Source organism: Opisthocomus hoazin, chromosome Z (assembly GCF_030867145.1).
Source record: "Opisthocomus hoazin isolate bOpiHoa1 chromosome Z, bOpiHoa1.hap1, whole genome shotgun sequence".
Lineage (NCBI taxonomy): Eukaryota > Metazoa > Chordata > Aves > Opisthocomiformes > Opisthocomidae > Opisthocomus > Opisthocomus hoazin.
In genome coordinates this window covers 38,904,622-38,925,970 of record NC_134454.1, presented here as the reverse complement: position 1 = coordinate 38,925,970, position 21,349 = coordinate 38,904,622, and the positions used below count along the sequence as shown (strand labels likewise).

At 40.6% G+C, this 21,349-nt stretch overlaps 1 protein-coding gene across 2 annotated transcripts in view; it reads left to right on the top strand.

The window, feature by feature from the left end:
* The window catches only part of DGKQ (diacylglycerol kinase theta), a 98,772-nt gene that overhangs the window by 27,767 nt on the left and 49,656 nt on the right, over positions 1 to 21,349 (top strand). For both annotated transcript variants that reach the window (XM_075447246.1, XM_075447245.1), the window contains exons 3-7: positions 8,493 to 8,592; positions 13,903 to 13,988; positions 14,708 to 14,833; positions 16,241 to 16,394; positions 20,854 to 20,922. In XM_075447246.1, coding sequence (XP_075303361.1) covers positions 8,493 to 8,592; positions 13,903 to 13,988; positions 14,708 to 14,833; positions 16,241 to 16,394; positions 20,854 to 20,922 — 535 coding nt within the window. The remainder of the gene's footprint in view (positions 1 to 8,492; positions 8,593 to 13,902; positions 13,989 to 14,707; positions 14,834 to 16,240; positions 16,395 to 20,853; positions 20,923 to 21,349) is intronic.

The window sequence follows — 21,349 nt, the reverse complement described above, 5'->3', positions numbered from 1 at the left end:
GTCTTTAATTGGGTATGAAATGTGAAGTTTTATTTTCCCTTATTAGGTTGGAGTTGAAGCTGTATTACAAGTTTTTAACCCTCTAGATTTGCCATAGAAGCGTGTGTGTGTTTTCTCTATAACTGTTCTTTGAAAGCCAAGTGGAAGTTAGGCATTTCTTGTGGTTGTTTTTCCTTCTTGTTGTGTTGGTGCATTGCTGTAATGGTTTCTAAACATGTCTACTTCAAGAAGGGTTGCTTGTGAAACTTATTGTGTGCTTTTGTTCTTAAAAGCAGGTTGTCAAGAACAGAAAAATGATGGTTTAGGTCATCAAGCTTCTCCTGAAGCTTTCTATGCTAAAACTAAAACTTGGCTTTGTAGTTCAGAATGTGGATAGCTGCTGTGTTCACAGGTTGTGATAGTGAATGGGAGGGTTGTGGTGCTCACAGAGGTCTCTGCTCGGGCAGGCAAGTATTGCCCTTGCCTGCTGACCTGAGTCTTTCCCTCTGGCTGCTGGATTCAGCTGTGTGCAGGTGGTTATTTGGTTTGGTTCTTCATGAGCTGAAAGTAGAAGAGATGAAAAAAGGATACTCGGGTTGGGGTAAGTCCCCCTAACCTGTCTTCTGGTAGTCTGTTCTGTATTGGACACTTTGTATACACAACAGGAGCATCTCATTTTTCTGCAGATGAAGGACTTCTGTACTGGGATGCAACCTCTTTTTGTTTACTTGCTCTCCCTACTTCTGTTCACTGCCTAAGAAGCAATGGGAAGCTCCAACAAAGTGCAGGACAAAGATCCTCAAGGTTTGGCTACTGCTTCCCTTGCCTTGGAATAGTAAATCCCCCAGTCTCATTCAGCTGTCGGAAATGTCTGATGGATTTTTGTGTGACTGCCTCGGAGAATTAGCTTTTAAGGAATGTTGTTGCAAATGACTCATAGACATTTTAACAAATGGCAGAGAGCTTGGCAAACTGGTAAGGAGAATTTGATGTGGTTGGATTGAGTGGGAGTTCTGGAGAGTACAGGGGAAAACAATCAGAATCTGATTTTGGAAGATCATTCCTTGGTGGTAGTTGCAGGTGTTGGAGGCTTTATATCAGCATGGTTAGAACATGCTGCAGTGAATGCTTGTTGAACTTTTACTGCTTCTCCCAGCAGACTGTCATAGAAGACAAGTTGAAATGCAATGTTAGTGAATAAACTGGTTGGCATACTATTGTTACATCTCATCTTCAAATTACTGTATATATGGTATGCATCAGTAAAGGGACTTTTTATCCTGCCCCTCTTGTTCTGTGTTTTTGATGGTGATGGTGGTGGAGTTAGATCTGTAGCATGGACTCGACTTCATAATATATATGCTTAATATTTTTTCTCTTTTATATTAAATATTATCAAAACAAGTTGGAGAAAGTTCTTTTTTCTCTCTCTTTCCCTTTTATTTGGCTGTGATAAAGAGTCTTTGCTGGTGTGAGGGTTTTTTCACACAGTGTGCTAACAGTGGTTGGACCCCATGCTGACCTTTTTGGCAGAGCTTGTTGTGATAGAACAAGGAGTCATGGTTATAAACTAAGAAAGGGTAGTTTCAAGCTACAGATACACAAGAAATTTTTTACCATGAGGGTGGTGAAACACTGAAACAGGTTGCCCGGGGAGGTGGTAGGTGCCCTCTCTGTGGAAACATTCAAGGTCAGGTTGGACAGTACGCTGAGCAACCTGGTCTAGTTGAAGATGTCCCTGCTCACTGCAGGGGTTTGGGCTAGATGACCTCTAAAGGTCCCTTCCAACCCAAACTGTTCTATGATTCTATGATTATACCTGAGTGCTTGCTGGACAGTCCTGACGCCCTTTACCGAGAAAGTCCGTCTGTAGTTCTTTGACACTTGGCCCATACCTGCGTTGTTTCAGCCAGGCAGTTGCTTGGTGTGCAGCAGCCACATGGCATAATTTAGAAGCCAAACGAGGTGTAAGACAGCTTGCTGGTAAATTTGACATTACACCAAGGTTTCCTCCTGTTCCTCCTCAGAGTGACAGTCCCTTTAAACCTGAGGTTAAAGGGAAGGGCTAGTACCAACTAGTTCATAAACTCAGGAGAGCCTATTATGTGCCATTGAAACTTGATGCAAGCTGCCTGGCAGCCTGCAAACTCCCAGACGAGCCCTGTAGCTCTATCAGAAGTGGTATGGGATGTCACTGTGTGTGATTCTTTTAATTCTTGATCTTTATCTCAGGAAAAGGAGAAGGACATTGACTTCCTCTGTAGCAACAAAAGTGAGGAGTGACTGTCTTTTGCATAGCATTTTCTCTTTCCAGTACAAAAAATGGTAGTACAAGGAACTCTTAATTGCGGTGGAAAGCTCTTATAAAAGTCTCACTTTCTAGTAGAAGTGTCATAAATTGCCATTTTGAAGTAGTATGGAGTTCACAGTGTAGTTCCCATCACAAAGTGTCCTTGAGAGCTTGTAGATAAGGCCTGTCACAGAGATCTGTGGATGGAGATAATAATTCCTGGATATGGTAAGTTTACATATGGATGTGTGCATTATTCCTTTGCACTAGCCCCAACTGTAATTTTGATAACTGAGTAGTTGATTTTCTTGTTGCTCCTGTCCTATGATATGTTGAGACACAATTTAACTTTGTATTCTTACCTGGTTTCAGAACTTCCATAAGGAATGTTTACTTAAGGTTGCTTTTTAACACCAACTGATATATCGAGTGCTTAGAGGAAGAATGTCATCTGGACACAACTGGCGAGTAACTGACAGGCATTTTCCCTAAAAGGAAAAAGTAGAAATAGAGTGCATTCAAGTGCATGCAGTGTATTTAAGTTGCAGAAATCTTTTGCTACTAAAGCAGAGAGGTTTCAAGCAAATAAAAGGTCTCTTTGTGATTACTGACTAATAAGTAAGTAATTGGAAAGATGTCAATGCTGGGAAGAAGTTCACTCACAAAGTTGTGACCTTCTCTTGTAGAGGGTGTGGTCAAGACACTTAATTAACCTGGGCAGAATAATCATGGAGTGTGCTCAGATGTGATCACCATACCTACCTCTGGAGCAAAGGTTTTTGGTGTCATAGTGAAACTTAGGAGCACTAGATAAGTAAGTGCTTTTGCACTGGAACCATCAGAATCCAGAGAAGTTGTTCTTGTTTGAGAAACACCAGTTTAATTTGTATCAGAATTTGTTTTTTGGCCTTATGTTGAGAGCAGTCTTTGTGAAAGACCCTATGGGACTACCCTTGTGGGCATTTCATGAAGAGGGTTGCTTCCAAGCTGGTTATGCTTGTCGTTAAAATGCCACAGTGTTTTTGAGCTGAAAACTAGTGACCTTAAGTTACCTTCCTTTTGTTCAACATTTAGAGGCTATGAGGAGAGTGTTCGTGTCCTTATTTCTGTGTACTTTTTTCTGCTTGGAGGCTCATCAGCCCCACGCTAGTGTAGGTCCTGCACCCTGCTTTCTCAGTCTCTCCAGTACGTTTTACAAAGTCCTGCCAAGTGCGAGTCTCTCTGATGTGATGGGGAAGGAGATAGATGGACAAAATAGTATTTAGACATGGGCCTAAGAGAAGTTTTTAGGTTTTTTTGAAGCCACTACCCCTTGTCCTACCCCTGCAGGTCCTTGTAAAAAGCCCCTCTCCAGCTTTCTTGTAGGCCCCTTCAGGTACTGGAAGGCTGCTATAAGGTCACGCCAGAGCCTTCTCTTCTCCAGGCCGAACAACCCCAACTCTCTGAGCCTTTCCTCATAGGAGAGGTGCTCCAGTCCTCTGATCATTTTTGTGGCCTCCTCTGGTCCTACTTGAACAGGTTCATGTCTTTCCTGTGCTGGGGTCTCCAGAGCTGGACGCAGGACTCCAGGTAGGGACTCACCAGAGCGGAGCAGAGGGGCAGAATCACCTCCCTCGCCCTGCTGGCCACGCTGCTTTTGATGTAGCCCAGGGTATGGTTGGCATTCTGGGCTGTGAGCGCACATTGTTGGGTTGTGTTGAACTTCTCATCCACCAGCACCCCGAAGTCCTTCTCCTCAGGGCTGCTCTTAATCCATTCTCCACCCAGCCTGTATTGGTGCTTGGGATTGCCCCGACCCGTGTGCAGGACCTTACACTTGGCCTTGTTGAACTTCATGAGGTTCACACAGGCCCACCTCAAGCCTGTCAAGGTCCTTCTGTATGGCATCACTTCTTTCCAGTTTGTCGACAGCACCACACAGCTTGGTGTTGTCGACAAACTTGCTGAGGATGCACTTAATCTCACTGTCCATGTCCCCAACAAAGATATTAAACAGCACTGGTCCCAGTACTGACCCCTGAGGAACACCACTCATCAGTAGTCTGCTCTTCTGCCTGAGTTGGTAGAAAAGCAGGTACAGCTGGGTGAAGAATAGGCCTTCATGGAGCTGTGTTTTTCCCTGCTGAGGTATCCAGAATGTTACAGACTGGTAAGGCTTGACCTGGCCTGACTCCATCTGTGAAGCAGAAGGTTTGGGTGGTAGCTGGGCTGCTCTGTACGTAGTCTGATTCCATCTCAGTGGAAGAGCACTTGAATTCATCATCTGTTGTGGCCACATGCTTGGTACCCTGTGACATTTCAGGATGAGGAACAATTTTAAAAGGCACTAGCGAAAGAAAGCAATTATTTCTGTTTCTTCCAAAGTTTGGATATTAAGAGCAGTTTGTTGCTGTTTTTTCTGTGTGATGCAGAACTGCTTTGCGCTTGCACAGATTGTGCTGAAAGGGTTAGAATCTAAGTTTTAGGTTTCTGTAGGATCAAATTTTGTTACAGACTGATAAGAACTTTTACAGAATTGTGTTACGTTCTGTAATGCTTTGGATTTCTTAACAGATGGCAGGAAAAAAAAGAAGAGCTTGGAGTGTCTTGTCCATGAGTGCAAAGTCATTCTGGAGCTTATGCTGGAGTGTTACCACTATACTTTCTGTTGATTGGCTTCTGATCAATACTATAAGGATACTTAATGTTGTTTAATGGTATTACTAGCAGAAACTTTCTGTATTTTTCTGCAGAAATTCATTTTAGTGGTTTGCAGAAAGTAATTTAAGCAGTTGTACTAGAAAAGCAGTTTTAAACTCATCAGTTACTAACTTTCTATAGGCCACCTTATATGTCTGTACTTTGCTGTACTTATACAGGCAGATATAAATTAAAGAATAATATGTAATATGTCATGTTCTGACATGCTGCCTTGCTTTGACTGGGTTTTTTTTATGTGTTGGATGCTTGGAACTTGTTCAGCAACAAAAGAAATGTAGGGAGCTGCTGGGAGAAACATGATACGATCGATGAGTTAGTTATGTTGTACTTGCTCTTTTACCTTTCCTCTTTTTCTGTCTTATTCCCATCCCATTTCCCACCAGGCTCTGCAGTGGTTGTTTCTTTGGCTTGTTTCAGAAAGGATGAAGTTGAAGTAACAGGGCTTTTTCTTTCTTTCTTTTTTTTTTTTTTTTGTTTTTTTCCACCCAACATTTCATTCGGCAAGTTGCTCCCTTCTTTTTGGTGGTGATTTGGGACTTCAGAGAATTGTCACCAGGGTGTGAACAACTGCAGAATTTAGACTTGGTCTCCTTCCCTTGAGTCTTGTAGATAAGTGTAGTCAGACACTGAATAAGTTTGATTCCTGTCATAGTCCTTTCTCCCAGTCTTTCCCAAAATAAACACTATTTTTTGCAAAACTCTACTTTGGCCTTTTGATCTACAGAATGTGCTTTTTCTTCCGCAGAACTGTTTTGTGTCAATAATGAAAAGCCTGCATTTCTATGCCAGGTGTGAGATAAAATAGCCAGACTCATGGCAAGAGAAAGAAAAGTTCTCTGTGTATCAAACATGGGTTGTCGAGGGGATCAGATGCCCGTGCTGGGTGTCCAGAGCGGGTTATTCGCCACTCCAGCGCTGGAGAAGGTCTGCTCTGCAGGTCTCAAGGTGAATGCTGCTGCCTTGGGGACAGCTGGCTCCGCTGTGCCTGAGGCTGTGGCGGGACTAGGGCAGGCAGGTGACTTGAAGGTGAGACCTGAAACCTGAAGACGGGTTGGGATGTGCAGAAAAGGTTTCCTGAAAAAAACCCACGAGGACTTTTCAGTATTCCTTGTAATTGCTGTGGCTGGTTGGGACTGTACTCGCGTAGCTATTCTGATTACTCTTACTGCGCCTGAACTAATTGTGTGGGATGAATTTTGGGCAAGTGACCTTCTCCCACCAAGCTGGGATTGGACTTGACTTTTACTTTTGTAGCAGCTAGAACAAGAAAACAGCTCTGGCACTTCACCTCCAGAATAGCTGAGCCAGGTAACTTGGATGTTAATGTACAGGGAGGTTTGGGTTTTGCTTTCCCTTGAAGAAGTAGTGTGAAAGTGCAAGAAAAGTGGGCAGGGATTATGAGACTTGAAGTTAATCTGAGATAGTTTGATTAAAGTTCCCCAGGCCCTCCAGGATTCCCCCCCCAAGGACATATATTCTTTCTATAAACATGCACTATACAACTAGAATATTCTGATCTAAACAAAGAAAAAAATTATGCAAGCCAAGCATGAACTTTGTGACAATTACAGCTGGAGGGCTGCAGAGAGTGCAGTTTCTGTTTGGGTTAAGGGGAGTAGGAGACAGACCCCAAAACATGGTTTGTCTGTATTTTTACAAAGTCTTATATAAAGTAGAAATTGGAAGGTTTTGGAGACAAGAGTGTTTTGTAGAATATCACACTGGAGATACTGATATGAAATCCTTTTGGTAGGCTGGCTGGCGGCCCAGCGTGGTGGGGAGCCTGGGATCTGGACAGGCAGTTTCCTGGTCATTTGGGGACCAGGGGTTCCTCCAGACAACATGGTCTGCTGGGCAAGGAGCTAGTGGCTCTGCTTGACCGGTCAGCTGCTGTGCATGATCTTGTTCATGTCTGATGATAACACATGCATATTTCACACCTCTCTTCATCCTTTACCTCACAGAGATTAATTCTGAGAAGGACTGGAGGAACCACATGCTTTGCAATTTTGGAGTTGGTCATTTTTCTTGATTAAACTTCTAGTGATGTTCCTTTCTCCTTGTGTCACATCTGGCAAAGCTTTCTCTCACTTATTTCATTGTGCATGCTCTTAAGTATAGGATTGTTTAGTGTAACCCTCTCCACGCTTTCAGCAGCAGAAACACTGGTGGGAATTAGACCTTTATAACTGGAAGCAACTTTCTGGTTCCTCAAATTCTGTGGTCCCAGTAGTACATGTCAGATTTGCAGCTAGTTGTTCCCAGGAAAACCCTAATATACAAGGAGAAAAATTCAAATCCTGCTCAATAACTTTGGAGCATTGTTTACTAGTATATCTGGGAGGAAAAGAAGCTATCTATGATTACGTGTAACCTAAGTCATTGTTTTCAACGCTTTACTGGGAATGATTATAATTGCATTTTACACCTGAATAACCGTTTGTCAGCCTTTACTAGAAATTCTTGTTTTTGTAATGCGAGAATGAGAAGATAAATCTGATATGTCTGTCATACCAGGAAGGGCATGTGAAATGCATAATACTAAATAAATAAGTCATGACAAACTTCTATGAAAGTAATTTGCAGTTATGCTTCTTCCTTCTAATGTGAATGTCAGTTTAACAAAGGTGTACGTTTTGTGGGAAGAGTGGTCTCTAGAACAAGTATAAAGCTCAAGTATGGTTCCTATTCTTAATTTTTCATCTTTTCTTCTGTTGTTCTTTTGGTACCATGACTTCCAGTCTTCATTATTAGTTACTAAATGAGAAAAAAACTCCACCTTTTCAGTGTAAGTGAATAGTATACGAAAAACACTTTTGCTAAAACTGCTGGCACAGCTCTTGGGAGGAGGATATTGAAATGTGTCATCTTCCACCTACAGTCAGCAGGAACCTCAGTATGGGTGTTCTTCAAGAGCTGGATCTTTGTACCATCCAGGCTTTGAAGCTTTGGGGAGGATGAGGGGAGACCAATGACTTTTTGCTCATCAGCCAGTTGACTGGGCTGCACTGGAAGAAGAATTGAAAGGCATGTGGAGAGTACTGAGCTGTGGCAGCACTGAGCTTTTAAAAATTGTCCTGAGCTTGTCTTTAGGGTATTTTGTGTACATACGCAACTATTACTCTTTAATCATCCGTGATTTGATTAGGAATACTTGGGAAAGGAACTGTGGTTCCAGGTAAGTCGTATGGCACCAAACCCAAAGGAAACCTTTGGATTCATGGCACTGTGAATCATCAAGAAGCTGACCAGCACTTAGAAATATATGCATTACATATTAAAACCGAAGAATTTGAAAGAGATTTTTTTAAAAAAATAATTATTTAAAATAAAGTATTTCAAACAATTTTTTAAGTATGAAATTTTTTTTAAAGGATGATTTGCATGTGTATTTGTTCTTGGACTTAGTTAAGTTTACGTTGTATATACAGTCCTGTCTTGCGTGATAAAGCAGTTTCTATGAATTGTAACTGGCACTTAGAAAGCTGTGGCTGATAATGTCTTATGCATTCTTCATTGGCAGGTTCCAGTTGCACACTGTTTTGGGCCTCCAGGACATTACAAAAGAAAGTTTTGCACTGTGTGCAGAAAGTCACTAGAGTCACCTGCCTTTCGATGTGAAGGTAACCTAAACTCTTCTTGTATAGCCATCTGTGTGTTACCCAGTAATGTACGCTTGCATACCTTGAGGGTGTGCATGTGTACACACACACGTGCACGCTTACTGTGTTTGAGAGATTTTGGGGTTGTTTATTATCCACTGGATCATGGAAATGTGTACTTCAACTTACGGAATAATAAATCAATAACCTTCAGTAAGACCCGCCTAGACAAGGTCCTGTGCAGCCTGCTGTAGGCGACCCTGCTTCAGCTGGGGGATTGGACTAGATGACCCACAGAGGTCCCTTCCAAACCCTAACATTCTGTGATTCTGTGATGTATGCTTTTTCATCTTTCCTCCATTTTACTTTGAACAAGTGTGTGGTGTTGACGGTGTGCAATGAATCCATGCCCAAGATGCTCAAATAATTAGAAGCTCTTACAGCAAAAGGAAGACTTCTCCTGTTAAAGTAATTTATTTCTGTTTCCAGTGGAAGCTTTTGACACATGGAATCATCAGGTATTTGTGTTTCTAAAACCTCGTCCTTTCTACAAAAGAATATAATACAACTTTTCTATGTTACTGGTCTCAGAAATCAGATATCTTGTAATGATGATGAGGTGCCTGCAATGGAAAGATATTTCAAAATATTATTTGTCAAAATAGTACTGCTCTGAGTGTTCTGACATGGATTCTCTGAAAAAACAGTAATTAAAGAAATCACCCAAACATCAGAAATTTTATTTGAAATACATGTTGGCATGAGTTCTTGACTGATGTTGATATGGGGCAACTCCTTAATTCTCCCTTGTCTCCTCTGTCTTAAGTGTCTAGTAGTTGTTGTTCATTTGACGTTGTGAGGTTGAATAGAGTTTAGTATTTAAAGGGCTGTTACCTGTGAAGTGTCAAAAAAACCCCAAAAATGTTTACAGAGAAGAACCATTCTGTAGGGTTTTGAGATGCTTTCAAAATTACTGTTATGCTGAAGATAATGTCTTATTTAATATGGTTGCCTAAGTGTATGTGTAGGGGAAACATTTCACTTTGATCAGGGCATTTAGACTTGCAATGATGCAGTGTTTTTGTTTCCACTTTTGTCTGGTGAGTTGCATAATGAAACTAAGCTATGTTCTTCTGACTAGTGGGAATCTGTCACTTAGTAGAGCTGCCATCTGAGTTGAGTGATTTGGTGAGATGGTGAAAGAGCTACAGATACCACAGAGTCTTTTCTGACGATCTGTCTTTATAAGCCTCAGAAGTTGCGTCGCATGAGATAAACATAGAGAATCTGAAAAGAAACTTTTCGCTAGCTATGTCGTCTTAACTCTTGAAAATAGCTTTAGTTTAGTGATCTATTTTAGTTAAATCTTTCTAAATTTTGCGTTTGTATTCTTACTCTTGTAATTCTACTGTATTAGCATTGTACCTGTTGCGAGGGAATGTTTGTTTTTTCAGACACTTCCATTGAAGTGTTCTTAAACAAGAAACACATGAAATTGCGTGTTATGTTTAGGTATTACAAATGCCTGGACATTTTTTTTTCCAGTTCAGTGAAGGCTGTGAATTGTGTTCCTCACATGGATTAAACAGGGTTTTTTTGTTTTGTGTGGTGTGACTTGTTTGCTGTCCCATTTCCTGAACACCAGTAAGTCTACAGGTTGTTTCTCTGATACTTTTCCAAAATGTAGCTTAACAGGGGCAGTTGAGGTTCATAAAATGCTCAAGCTTCTTCCTTTCATCTCTGAAAATCCTTTCAGGATTTGTTTTAGAAGTCAGCTGTTTTAAGCTATAGAGCTTTTAAATCGAGATGGAGACACTGAACTTTCTTCCTTTTTTAGCTTACTTCTGATGACTTAGCTTCATAGTACAAGTCTACTGTTGGTTACAATGTTCTCTTTTGATGTTGAAATTTAAAGAACTTTTCCTGGAATCTTTGTCATAATTAAGATAGAAAAGAGGGTTAAGATTAAGTTACCTTTTCAAGCAAATGATTGACATCATTAGATGTACTTGTGGAAGAAATTAAATAACTTGTTTTGGACTCTTCATATCTTATGACAAAATAAATTTTCTTGAAAAGAAATTGAAGATTTTCAGACAAGTACTACACACTGTAGGTGTGTGGTGGGGCTGCTGTTCTCAGAAATGAGCATGCATGTACCTTAACCACTGGTGAGATAAGTACATGCACTTTGTTGGCAAAAATTACAATATTTGGACTCCAAATTCTGTTGACAGTTACTCATTGCTTTGGATAGCTATTTTTGCTGTAGAATTTGCGGGTAACAGTTGAACCTGGACTCATGATGGTGAGAGTTGCTCTCCCTTTTCTTTACAAGGGAGGAAGGACTGGAAATTAAAAAAGAGGAAAGGGAGTAACGCAAATATTTTTTTAGTTTTGGATCCATTACAAAAGTTTCTTATTAAGCATCAACCAGGAGCAGCAAATTTACTGGGCAGGGAGGCAGTTAACATTTTAAAGGATATTCTGCAAGTTTATGTATCTGAAATTAACAAACTTGGGTTTTTGGCAGTTATAAAGGAATTCACAGCACTTTCATGACTAGTTGGAACAGAAAATTGTCGTGCTGTTACGAGTTAAAGAATTGTGTAGATTATGGAAGGGCTGCTGAGTTTCAGCATCCATGCAGGGACAGGAATGACTCTCACACATTGATGCAATGCACAGTCGATTCGATTTATTGCTCCGCTTGTGTGGTTATATACATTTTTCATATCTGCACACACAATCACGCTTATTCGGATAGGCTACAGACATAAATCACGCACTGTTCATACGCCACACATTCCCTTATGATTGGTAACTATGCACTAAAGCCAATAGCAACAGGCCGCCTCCATGTCCTTGAACACATCTTGTTTTTGCTAAGCCACATCATGTGCACTATCAGAACTTTCTCAGTTGTTATTCTTAGCTGTCCTTTCCAGCGGCCTGTCCAGTTATGCTAACTGTTTTGCTTAAGCGGCCTAGTCGTGCTAACTCTCAAGCTACATCAACCCCAACAAAGGGCTGATAAAGATAGAACTTCTTTTTGTAGGCCCTCTGATTTTGACTTGATCTTTACATACTAAAAACTTGTCCTTCCTATCAGCAGGATAGCTATCTTGAGAGTTTAACTCCTGTGACACTCCCACCCTTCATATGCACACATTTTCTTACTAATTCTGAGTTCTGGTTGGTTTTAGAAGCAGTAGATGTGAATTAAACCAAGGGAAAAAACCCTCTGTGTTCTTACAAAGTATAGCAAAGGGCAATGTGTGCCTGTGTTAGCAGAACTGACAGTAAAGAACCCAAAGCTTTTGTTAGTTCCTTGAAGCCATAATTTGGTCTGCAGAAACTTTTTACCATTAGTGAGTTTGTGACTCAAGGCATCTAGCTTGCCTGGTAGCTGAATTGGCAAAACTGTAAAATACTCCTATTACATCTGTGAATGCCGAGAAATATGGGCGGAGGAGGGGCCATGTCACAACTTACGCAGAAGTTCTTGACCTGAGTGAAGACATGGAGAACTGGGGGGGCTGTACATGAAAGCTTGTGGTTGGCTTAGTAAGCCCTGTTAAAAGAGGCTTTGCTTTGGTGTGGTGGTAGATCATGATCTTCTGTGGGGTTAGAATAAGACAATGTTAGTGCTGATTGCCTTTTGTAGAGTCCAGAGAGTGATTTCATAATAAGGTATTAGTCTTTATGTAATTTAATACTGTTTTCAAAACACTTTCAGAAAAGGTGGTTAACGTGCAGTTGCCACCTTCCAATCTTCAGGTTACAGTTTTCAGATTTTTATAATGTGCTAGGAGCAATAACCTGTTTGAGCAGAGCAGAAAGTAATATTTGAAGAATTTTGACACTTACCTCTTACTTCCATTTACTCGACAAAAAATTGGATGCCTTCCCGGAGCACTTGTATATACAAGTCTTTAAAAAGCAGCAAGAGGAGGATCTTTTTCATACATCTGTCTCTGAGGTCAGCAGAGAACTTTCTTAACTCTTGCAGTAATTAAGCTAGGTGTTGAGATACCTATGTTGTATTTTTTTTGTTGACTGATCCTTTGCAGCATAGCATTTTAGCTGGGGGGGGGGTTTGTAGCTTCTCTTTTCTTTCATATCAGATACATCAAGTCAGCTTTTAAATAATGAAGGTACTTCATCCAAAACCAAACTTGCCTAAAACTTTATAGGATTCTTCTTCCAGCTACAGTATCTAACAGGTATTTTGGAAGACAGTGTTAAGCTTACATACGAGAATGCGCTGAAAAAACTATTATTTTCCTGACAATGAAATGGTGAATTACCGTATGCAGACATATCTTCAACAAATCTTCTCTGAGATGAACATACCAGTTTAATCTGGTCAGGTTTAAAACTAAATCCATTGAGTGTCATCTGGTGACAAAAAGGATTTATTTCCTGAGTAATACACACTTTCTGGCTGTTGCAGTCTTCCTGAGAATGATGTCCCCCAGTCACATTGCGTGTTCCCACCTCAGCATCTCGTGTCACTGCAGGCATGTGCAAGTCCGTGTCGGTGCCGATGTGCTACGTGGGTCAGTGGTGGGTCCGACCCCTGCCACGAGTCCCATGGGACATGAGTGCGACGGGCTGGTGGCTGTGCCAGAGGGTGCCCCCCAGCCCTGCGGCTCTTTGGGCGGGAGTGCCCCCTGCTCTGCACTCCTCGTGTCTTATTTCCTTGCGCTTCTGAAAGCTACTGGGATGGAGAGAGGGGCTGTCTGGAAGAAGAGCATCTGCTGTTTTGAGCACACTTGTGAAGTGCCAGCTTGCTCTACACTGGGGTTTGGAAGAGGTTGTGTAGAGGGAATGCAGTATTGCTTCAGGAAGGCCATTACTTTACACTCAAGACTTGGTGGTATTTGGATGCAGGAGGAGAACTTTCTCTCTTTGTGTTACTTATTCTAATGTTCAGCTTTTTTTGGATTTGATTAAATTAAAGCAGGCTTCAGGCACTATTAAACTGTGAGACAAAGTTGTAATAAGCCAAGCAGTTGTTACAAATTTAGCTTACTGTATTGGTGGAAGCATGGCAAGTGCTTATGAGCAAAATTAGGTTAGCCTTTCCTCATACTTGCTGCATTGGTTTAACACAAAGGAAATGGAGCAACACATAGGACAATGCTGGTAAGCTTCTTGTATTGCCTATCTTTGCTGAACAGAAAAGAGCGTGAAGGAAGGAAAGTGTGGTGCGAAAAGTTAGCGCAGTAGTATTGGAGGGGTGGAGGGAGAGAGGGAGGGAGGCAGGGGCTGCGAACACCCGGGGGTTTCCAGCTTAAAGACATTTTCTTGTTTTTATGCTTTTAGTTTGTGAGCTGCATGTGCACACAGACTGTATCCTGTTTGCTTGCAGTGACTGCCGGCAGTGTCACCAGGATGGGCACCAGGACCACGTAAGTGCAAGTGCCTCTGCAGCAGAAAGTGGTCATGCTTTTTTCATGTGAGAATGTAGGCTGGGGTGGGGTGGGGAGTTTTGGCCTTTTCTTTTGCATGCTGCTAATTATCAAAGCACTTTTCTGACTGTCAGGCAAAGGAAACTTGTGGCTTCAGCATGTATCGCAGAGAACAAGATGGACTTAAATTTTGACATATTCATGATTCTTGTTGAAGCCATGCTGAAAAGTCTGTGTAATGTATACAACATACTAATTGAAAATAAATAAAATCAAGCATCTTATCTAAAAATTTGCATTGCAGAAGCTGGCATGGAACTCTTTTTTTCTAATATGTTGAGCTGTTGGCTGCATTGCGTCCCTGGCAAACATTGTTATGTTCCTCAGGCTTCCCACGGTCTGTCTGAGGCAAGAGTGGCCAGCTTCTCACTGTAAAATACATACATAATACTGACCTTTCAGGATTTTTTTTTTTTAAAGAATATTAGTTTTGGTGGACTGTGAAGACAAAGTACTACGTCATATGTTTTTTGTTATTTTGGTAAACTTTCGGTGAAATGTAAGATTTTTCAGGTTTGTATTTATAATGAGAAAACACTTAATGTCCTGTTCTGTGTTGCTGTTTCCTCTGAGCTGATTGAATTACTGATTTTAAAGTTAGGTGGAAGATGCTTCTGTATCTGTTTGATGTAATGCTAAGTCGTGATGTGTTCCCCCAGGATACTTATCACCACCACTGGAGGGAGGGAAACCTTTCTTCAAGTGCTCGTTGCGAAGTTTGCAAAAAAACCTGTGGCTCTTCGGAGGTGCTTTCTGGCATGAGATGTGAATGGTGTGGCATCCTGGTAGGTTGTGCTGTTGCCTATATTTGTGGGAACCATGTATATATACATATATATGCAATGCTTATTATATAAACATGTTTTATTTGTACACTTTATAAATATACTTTATATACACTTTATAAATTCACTTCATTTATGCACTTATTTATATAAAAACATGTATGTTTTTGAGTTAGATGGAAAATCTGGGTTTTTTTAAATCTCCGCCCATGAGAAATCCTCAAAATCACAGTTAAACTTTATGTAAACCCAATGGAATTAACATTTAACAGGGACTAAGCGTCATAGATGTCTGCTTAGAAGCCTGCAGTACTTTTACTGTGTGAAATCAGAATTTCTTTCAACTCACGTGAGTTCTGCAAAGTCAAAGACTTAACTATTCTAATATGCTTATTCCTTTTCCAGTGTAGAATAGTAGAATAGGATGTTTTTTAAGCTGTCAGTATTGGTTTCTGATTTTTTGCTGTTCACATGATGCATGTTTAACTCCCGTGCAACATCATGGTATCCTTTAATAATCATCATGAAAGCCACAACTTTTCACATACAGATACACAGTCCGCTGTGTACATAACAACTGGTCTACCCACTGAATGCTACCTCTTATTGAAATATGATGAAAGTGCAAAGTAGCACCAGATGGAGTGGGAATTGAAGAGTATATGTAATACATCATTAATTTGCCACTTAATGAAGATGAGGTGCTCTATGTAATAATAATTTAAAATGAAACTGAGGTCATTCAGGTATGATTTGAATAATTTAAAATTTTTTTTAAATATTGTGGGCTTTGTATTTTTAATCTGATTTGTAATTTCTGAGGTGGGAGGATCTGTCTTTGAGAACAGGCTGACAAATATAACATGCTATATGGCTGCACATACAAAGTTATGCATTTTCAGTAATGGCAGATCTCACACAAGTATAGAGACAGAAAATAGCCAGTCATGTTTTGGAATAAAACTCGAAACAGTGTTATCTCTGAATCTGCAAGTGGGTACAGCTGTGTAAGAGGAAATTGCTATTTTCAAACTATTCAGTATAACCCACCTACCTTTCCCACCTCCTCCAGTAAATATCTCTATAGAATGGAAGATACGGGGTTTGAGACCAAAACTTTAAACTTCACCACATAGCTGTAGAGAAACTTTCCATTTTTAATAGAGCAGGTTTGTAGAATTTGGAGTTTCTTCACATGTTAAGAATTTTCATTATTGTTACATAAAAACTGAACGAAACAAATGAAAATCTAGGGTGAAAGATGGGTTGCTCAGGTCATGAAAGTGATTTACAAAAGGTCTGTGTGTCTCCTAGCCGGAGTTATTCAGTTCCAGTGCATATTTTGTTGTAAACAAATTTACTTCCTTTGTGTCTCACAAAGTTCTTAATTGATGCTTCTATTTATAGGCTCATGCTGCTTGCTACGTAATTGTCACACCAGAATGTACTTTTGGAAGATTAAGGAATATGATTCTTCCTCCAAGCTGTGTGCAGTTATTTTCTCGCAACTTCAGCAAACTACATTGTTTTCGAATATCAGAAAATTTGCAAACAGAATCAGGTAAAAACTTTCAAAGTTGAATGCAACTGAGCATATGCTTTTTAAATTTCACTGGCTTTGGCAATACTGTAACTTCTTGCTATTTCTGGTACAGGATAGATATTTTTAAATGCAGACTGTATGCAAAACGCTGAAACCTCTGTTTGCTGGTGCAGGGCAATATGATAACTCTTTAAATTGCAAGCATGCAGAAAGCGAAAGCCTAAAATTCAAAAATTTGCTTAGTGGATTAGTGTTATCATTGCTACTAACACTTGCTAATATATGTGTTGTATTTTACTTGGCATAACATTTATACGGATATTTTCATTTGCCTCTTTGATTAAGCATTTGCCCTCTTAAGACTTCTGTGCTGAAAGGAAGTCCTGGTTTTAGCATGGTAAGGTTCTGCTGCCATCTAGGGTGTGAGTGTGTTTAACAGCTCTTCAGGGATGAGATTTTTTTTTAAGCCGCTGAAGTATTTTCTAACTTGTGTTTTGATTTTTGTGTTCATGTAAAGCCTTTCTTTCAGCGCTTGAATACAATAGGAAAGGAAATAAAAGGTAGGCAGTGTGTAGCTGGTGAAAGTTAAGTATTTGCAGCTACACTTTTCTCAACGTGGCAGGTTGTATTTGAACTTCCTGCTTTGAATGTGTAGGTTTGGTTTTGGTGAAGGCAACTGGTCGCTAGCAGGAGCTATGTGTTCTCATGTGCAGAAGCAGCAGCAGAAGTCCTGCTGCTGCATCAACTGCATGACCCTATGTCTACATAGCCTAGGTATGCTGAAGTGAATGAGAAGAGTGTGAAGGGGGAGGGGAGGCATCATGTTGCTCTTCTTGGCTGGCATGTTTTTTTCAGTGAGTTATTTTTCCTTTTAATGAATTTGCTTGTTGGTGGGAGAAAGTGAAGTACAGCACTCATGTCTTGGAGTTTTTAGTGCTTCCAACGTAAGAAATACCGGAAATAAAAAATCTGGATGAGCTTGGTTTTGCTGGAAGACTCATTGTGAACCTAGATTCAGGTCTATTGTTAGATGTTCTGCAAGTGTCCAAAAGGCTTAAGTGAAGATACGGTTGTAATATTACTAACAGAAGTTAATCACAAACCTTTTAAATAGCCTCTTTGGCTATGACTTTTCTGATGTTAACTAAGTTTGTCTTTCAAACAGTGATGAGTTCTTTTAATATGTCAAACTTTTTCCTTTTTAAATTTTTACATCACCTTTAAGTAAAAATTGAACATGGAGCACCTTGAGTGAAAGAATCCAAGGTTATAGCTGCACCTGCTAGTCTTTTTCTTCGTTATTTTACGTGATGGATGAGAAGGTTTTCAGTTTCAGGCCTTAGGCTACATGCTAAGTGTATGAGTGCGTGTTACTCATATTCAAGATTTTTTGAAGTAATAATGTTTTTTTGCATTCCTTTAGTTAAAATGTATGTCCTGTAGTTTGAATTGAGAGAATGTAGTGCAGATCAGTCATTAGCTGGTGGTCAGAAAAAGATGCATGGGGAAGGGGAAATACTCAGTAATTTAGTTTGTACTATTTCTAGCACTTTAATGTGATACAAAAGAACCCAAAGAAACCCCACCGGATTTGGAAAGCCAGAATGCATTTTTGTAGTCCTCAGCCTGAATATAACCAGATAAAATATATCAACACCCTGAAAAATCTTGTTTCTAACACCAGATCTGTTTTTTGCCAGCTGCTGACACCCAGGGGAGCAGGGGCCGAGCCATGGGGACGCTCCCGTTTCCTCCTGCTGCTCATCCCAGGTGTACCTGTGAACTTGATGGCTGGCCCCAGTATTTGATGCTTTCCTTTTTTCGTGGTCGGTGCGTCATGGTTGTAGCTCAGCACAAGGCATGGAGAATAATATTTCTGGTGCAGTACTTGCCTTACAGTCTGCTGTGCATAAGGCATTTTGTTCTGGTTTTCCTTAGCTGATGATGGTATGTGATGCTTGTTTTAGTACCTAGGTCACTGATGTTCAGATACACGTCTGGTGCCTCCACGTGTGTCTGCTTGTTACACCGTTCACATCCTACTGAGGCTTGCTTTAAGACCTGTTACTGGAGTTCTGCTGCTCTCAGGTGTCTGCAGGTGCCTGCCAGAGGCAGCAGACACTGTTGCTACACAGGTCTTTCCCTCTGCCCAGATTCTTCCTTAAAGGCACAGCTGGAAATTACCTGAATTCTCACATCATCGTGCGTCGAGGGAGCTCAGTGCTCTGGCCTGGTAGTCCTTTTTGTTACCCATGTTTGCAGAACAGACCTACATTTTCTTTCAAAAACCCACTAGCTCCTGGCATGTGCCGAAAGTTACCAAGACACGTGGTGAGTCCAGCAGCTCCCTGACACTCTTCAGGATGTGTTTGAAGCTCCTCTGGCCTTGGAGCAGCTCAGGACACCTGCCCTGCAAGTTGCTGCCACTCTTAGAGGGGGAGGCGTAGGCTCTGAGTGGCGGATCTGGTTAAAGATTGCATGCATGTTAGGGATGTTTTTGGGGAGCAAGGAGCATTTTGGCTTTGTTGGAAGGTAATTAGCACTTCTGTCCTGACTTCTGTGGGACGTGTCATGCAGACACGCTTGTTCAGAAGTCCTCACACCATGACATGCACAGAGGATGCTCTTCTGTTGCCACAGCTGATGAAGGGCATCACTTAGAAGACTGAAAAGACCGGTCTGTGGTACCAAAGAAGTGTTGGCCTGGATGAGTTAACTGCCACAGGCACAGCTCTTCCCAAGCTCATGGCTGTGAAGTGCCAGGTGACTTGTCCTGGGCAGAGAATGAGCACATCATCGTTGACCTACTCGGGAGCATTTGTCCAGATTAGCTTTTGCCACTGAGTAAATGCTGACCTTCACGACCACCATTCAGTGAACATCTCTCTGTTGAAAGTGGCTTTCCAAAACTCCTGGGCTACCAGGGGAAGCAATGGTAGAGCAGTTATCTGCCCTTCCTCCAACTAATTCCTGTCTTAGCATATGTCAAAACAAGTCATTGAACTTCACTGGAACAGTTTCAAGATGCTGTTAAGTGCCAATTTCCCTGCTATCCAGACTGAGGGAGAAAGAGTAATAAAAGAAAGATGTCAGCTTCTTCCTATCTAAACTTAGAAAAAGGGGAGGGTTGGGACCAGTCAGCAATTCTTTTATTTCTTATTGTTGTGTTTACTTACTGTTTTTTTAATTTGCTTTTTGTCTGAACTGAAATTCGAGAAGGCATTCAACTTTCATTTATTTCAGGGTGTTTCAAGACCATATTGTCTAAATTTCTCTCCAATTTGAAATTAATCTGTTTGTCAACTATAACATGGGAATTATTTTGACTCTTCTTTTAGATTTTAAAAACCTCAACCCAGAAATGCTATTGTTGGTCTTTGCTGTAGTCAGTTGAGGCATTACCCAAATATTCAGTAAGTCACGTGGTCTCCAGTTTAGGACTCCTGCTAAGTACCCTCCCTGACATGCTGTAATTCTGCTTCTTGGAAAGTTTTCTCTCATTAGGATTCTGACTTTTCTAGTACCTCTTTTGCTCTGGAAATCTGTCTTTACTGATTTTATTTTATCTTTTCACTCTTGCTTTGTGCTTTGATTTCCTGCTCCCTCGATGACAAGGCATAGTTTTTGTAAAGGTGTTGCCTGGTTTGTATCTTCTGGGAGCTTTGTCTTCATCCCAGTCAGAACTGACTGGGAGTTCCAAAGGGTGGGAGTATGAGTACTGCTGTATGATCAGCACACTGGGTTTGCGTATGTTGCACACTACTGCTACCCTTAGAGACAAAAGATTTGTCACATTTGGATTTGCACCAGTCTTGCTATATGGACCTGAGAGTCAGGAATGAGAATGCAGTCAGGGTGTTATCTTCACAGAAGCAAATGTAAATGTTAGTAGCTGTTATTTTAATCTTTTCTAAGTATTTTATGTGTGATTTTTACAGGCTGTGTCATTATCTGACATGTTACCTCCTAGCTTTTCGTGAGAGCAAGGAGCTACTGTCAAAGTCCTCTTCTGGAGTGCAGTAATTTCTTTCTCTTTGAGTGTCAACAAGTCTGTTTTTCAGTTACGGCAATTATTTATGTAATACCCATACTTCTGACTGGAAAGCTGTCACTGGACTGATGTGGTGATCTAAAACTTAGTGGAAACTGTATATACTTTGGTCATAGGCAAACATCACAGCTTGAGAAGGGGGTGAAATGCAGTAGTTGCAATATTAAAGGTAAGAGTAGAAGGACTTCAGGTTTGCCTTCGCTGTAGTTACACAACAATGCAGGTGTGGGTTTTTTAATGCTGTTTTAATAGTATGGATTATTATAATAAAATAGGCAAAAGAAGAAACTGTGCTTGTCTGACTGAACTCTTTTGTGTTAGCTTCTTTGTTGGAAACCATCCTTAACCATCCTTAACTGACACTTTTTTTTTCCCCCTCATTGAAATTACAAAGAATTCTTTCTCAAAATGTTCCTGTTTTCACAGATGAAGATGATGATGTTGATGGGTCAACACAGGGATCAGCAAAAGATGTCCAAATTTCGACAGATTCAAGTAAGCAGAATTTTAGTAAAAGGTGAATAGTCACCCATTCCAGCCTTCATTCATATAATCTTAACTTGCTTTGCCTTATGAAAAAATATTAAATGGCTATTTTTCTAATGTCAGGTATCAGTTTGAGGTTCAGAGTTTTGATACTACAGATTTATCCAGGGTCTCACAAATCTCTCATCACTATTTTCCACTGGTAGATTGGCATAAGTGACAAGCTGTTCATTAGCTTGACAAATAGATCATTTCTCTCAACTTAGTAATCGAAGCAAGTAAGCATGGTGTTAACAATCCATGGATAAGCAACCAATTTAAAGGGCAGACAGCATGTCTTTTCAAAGCCTTTTTTTTTAAGATAGCTGGATCCAAATCTTGCTGAAGACAGCAGGTGACTTTTTTTTTTCTTGGGCATGTTGCAGTGAAAGTGTGT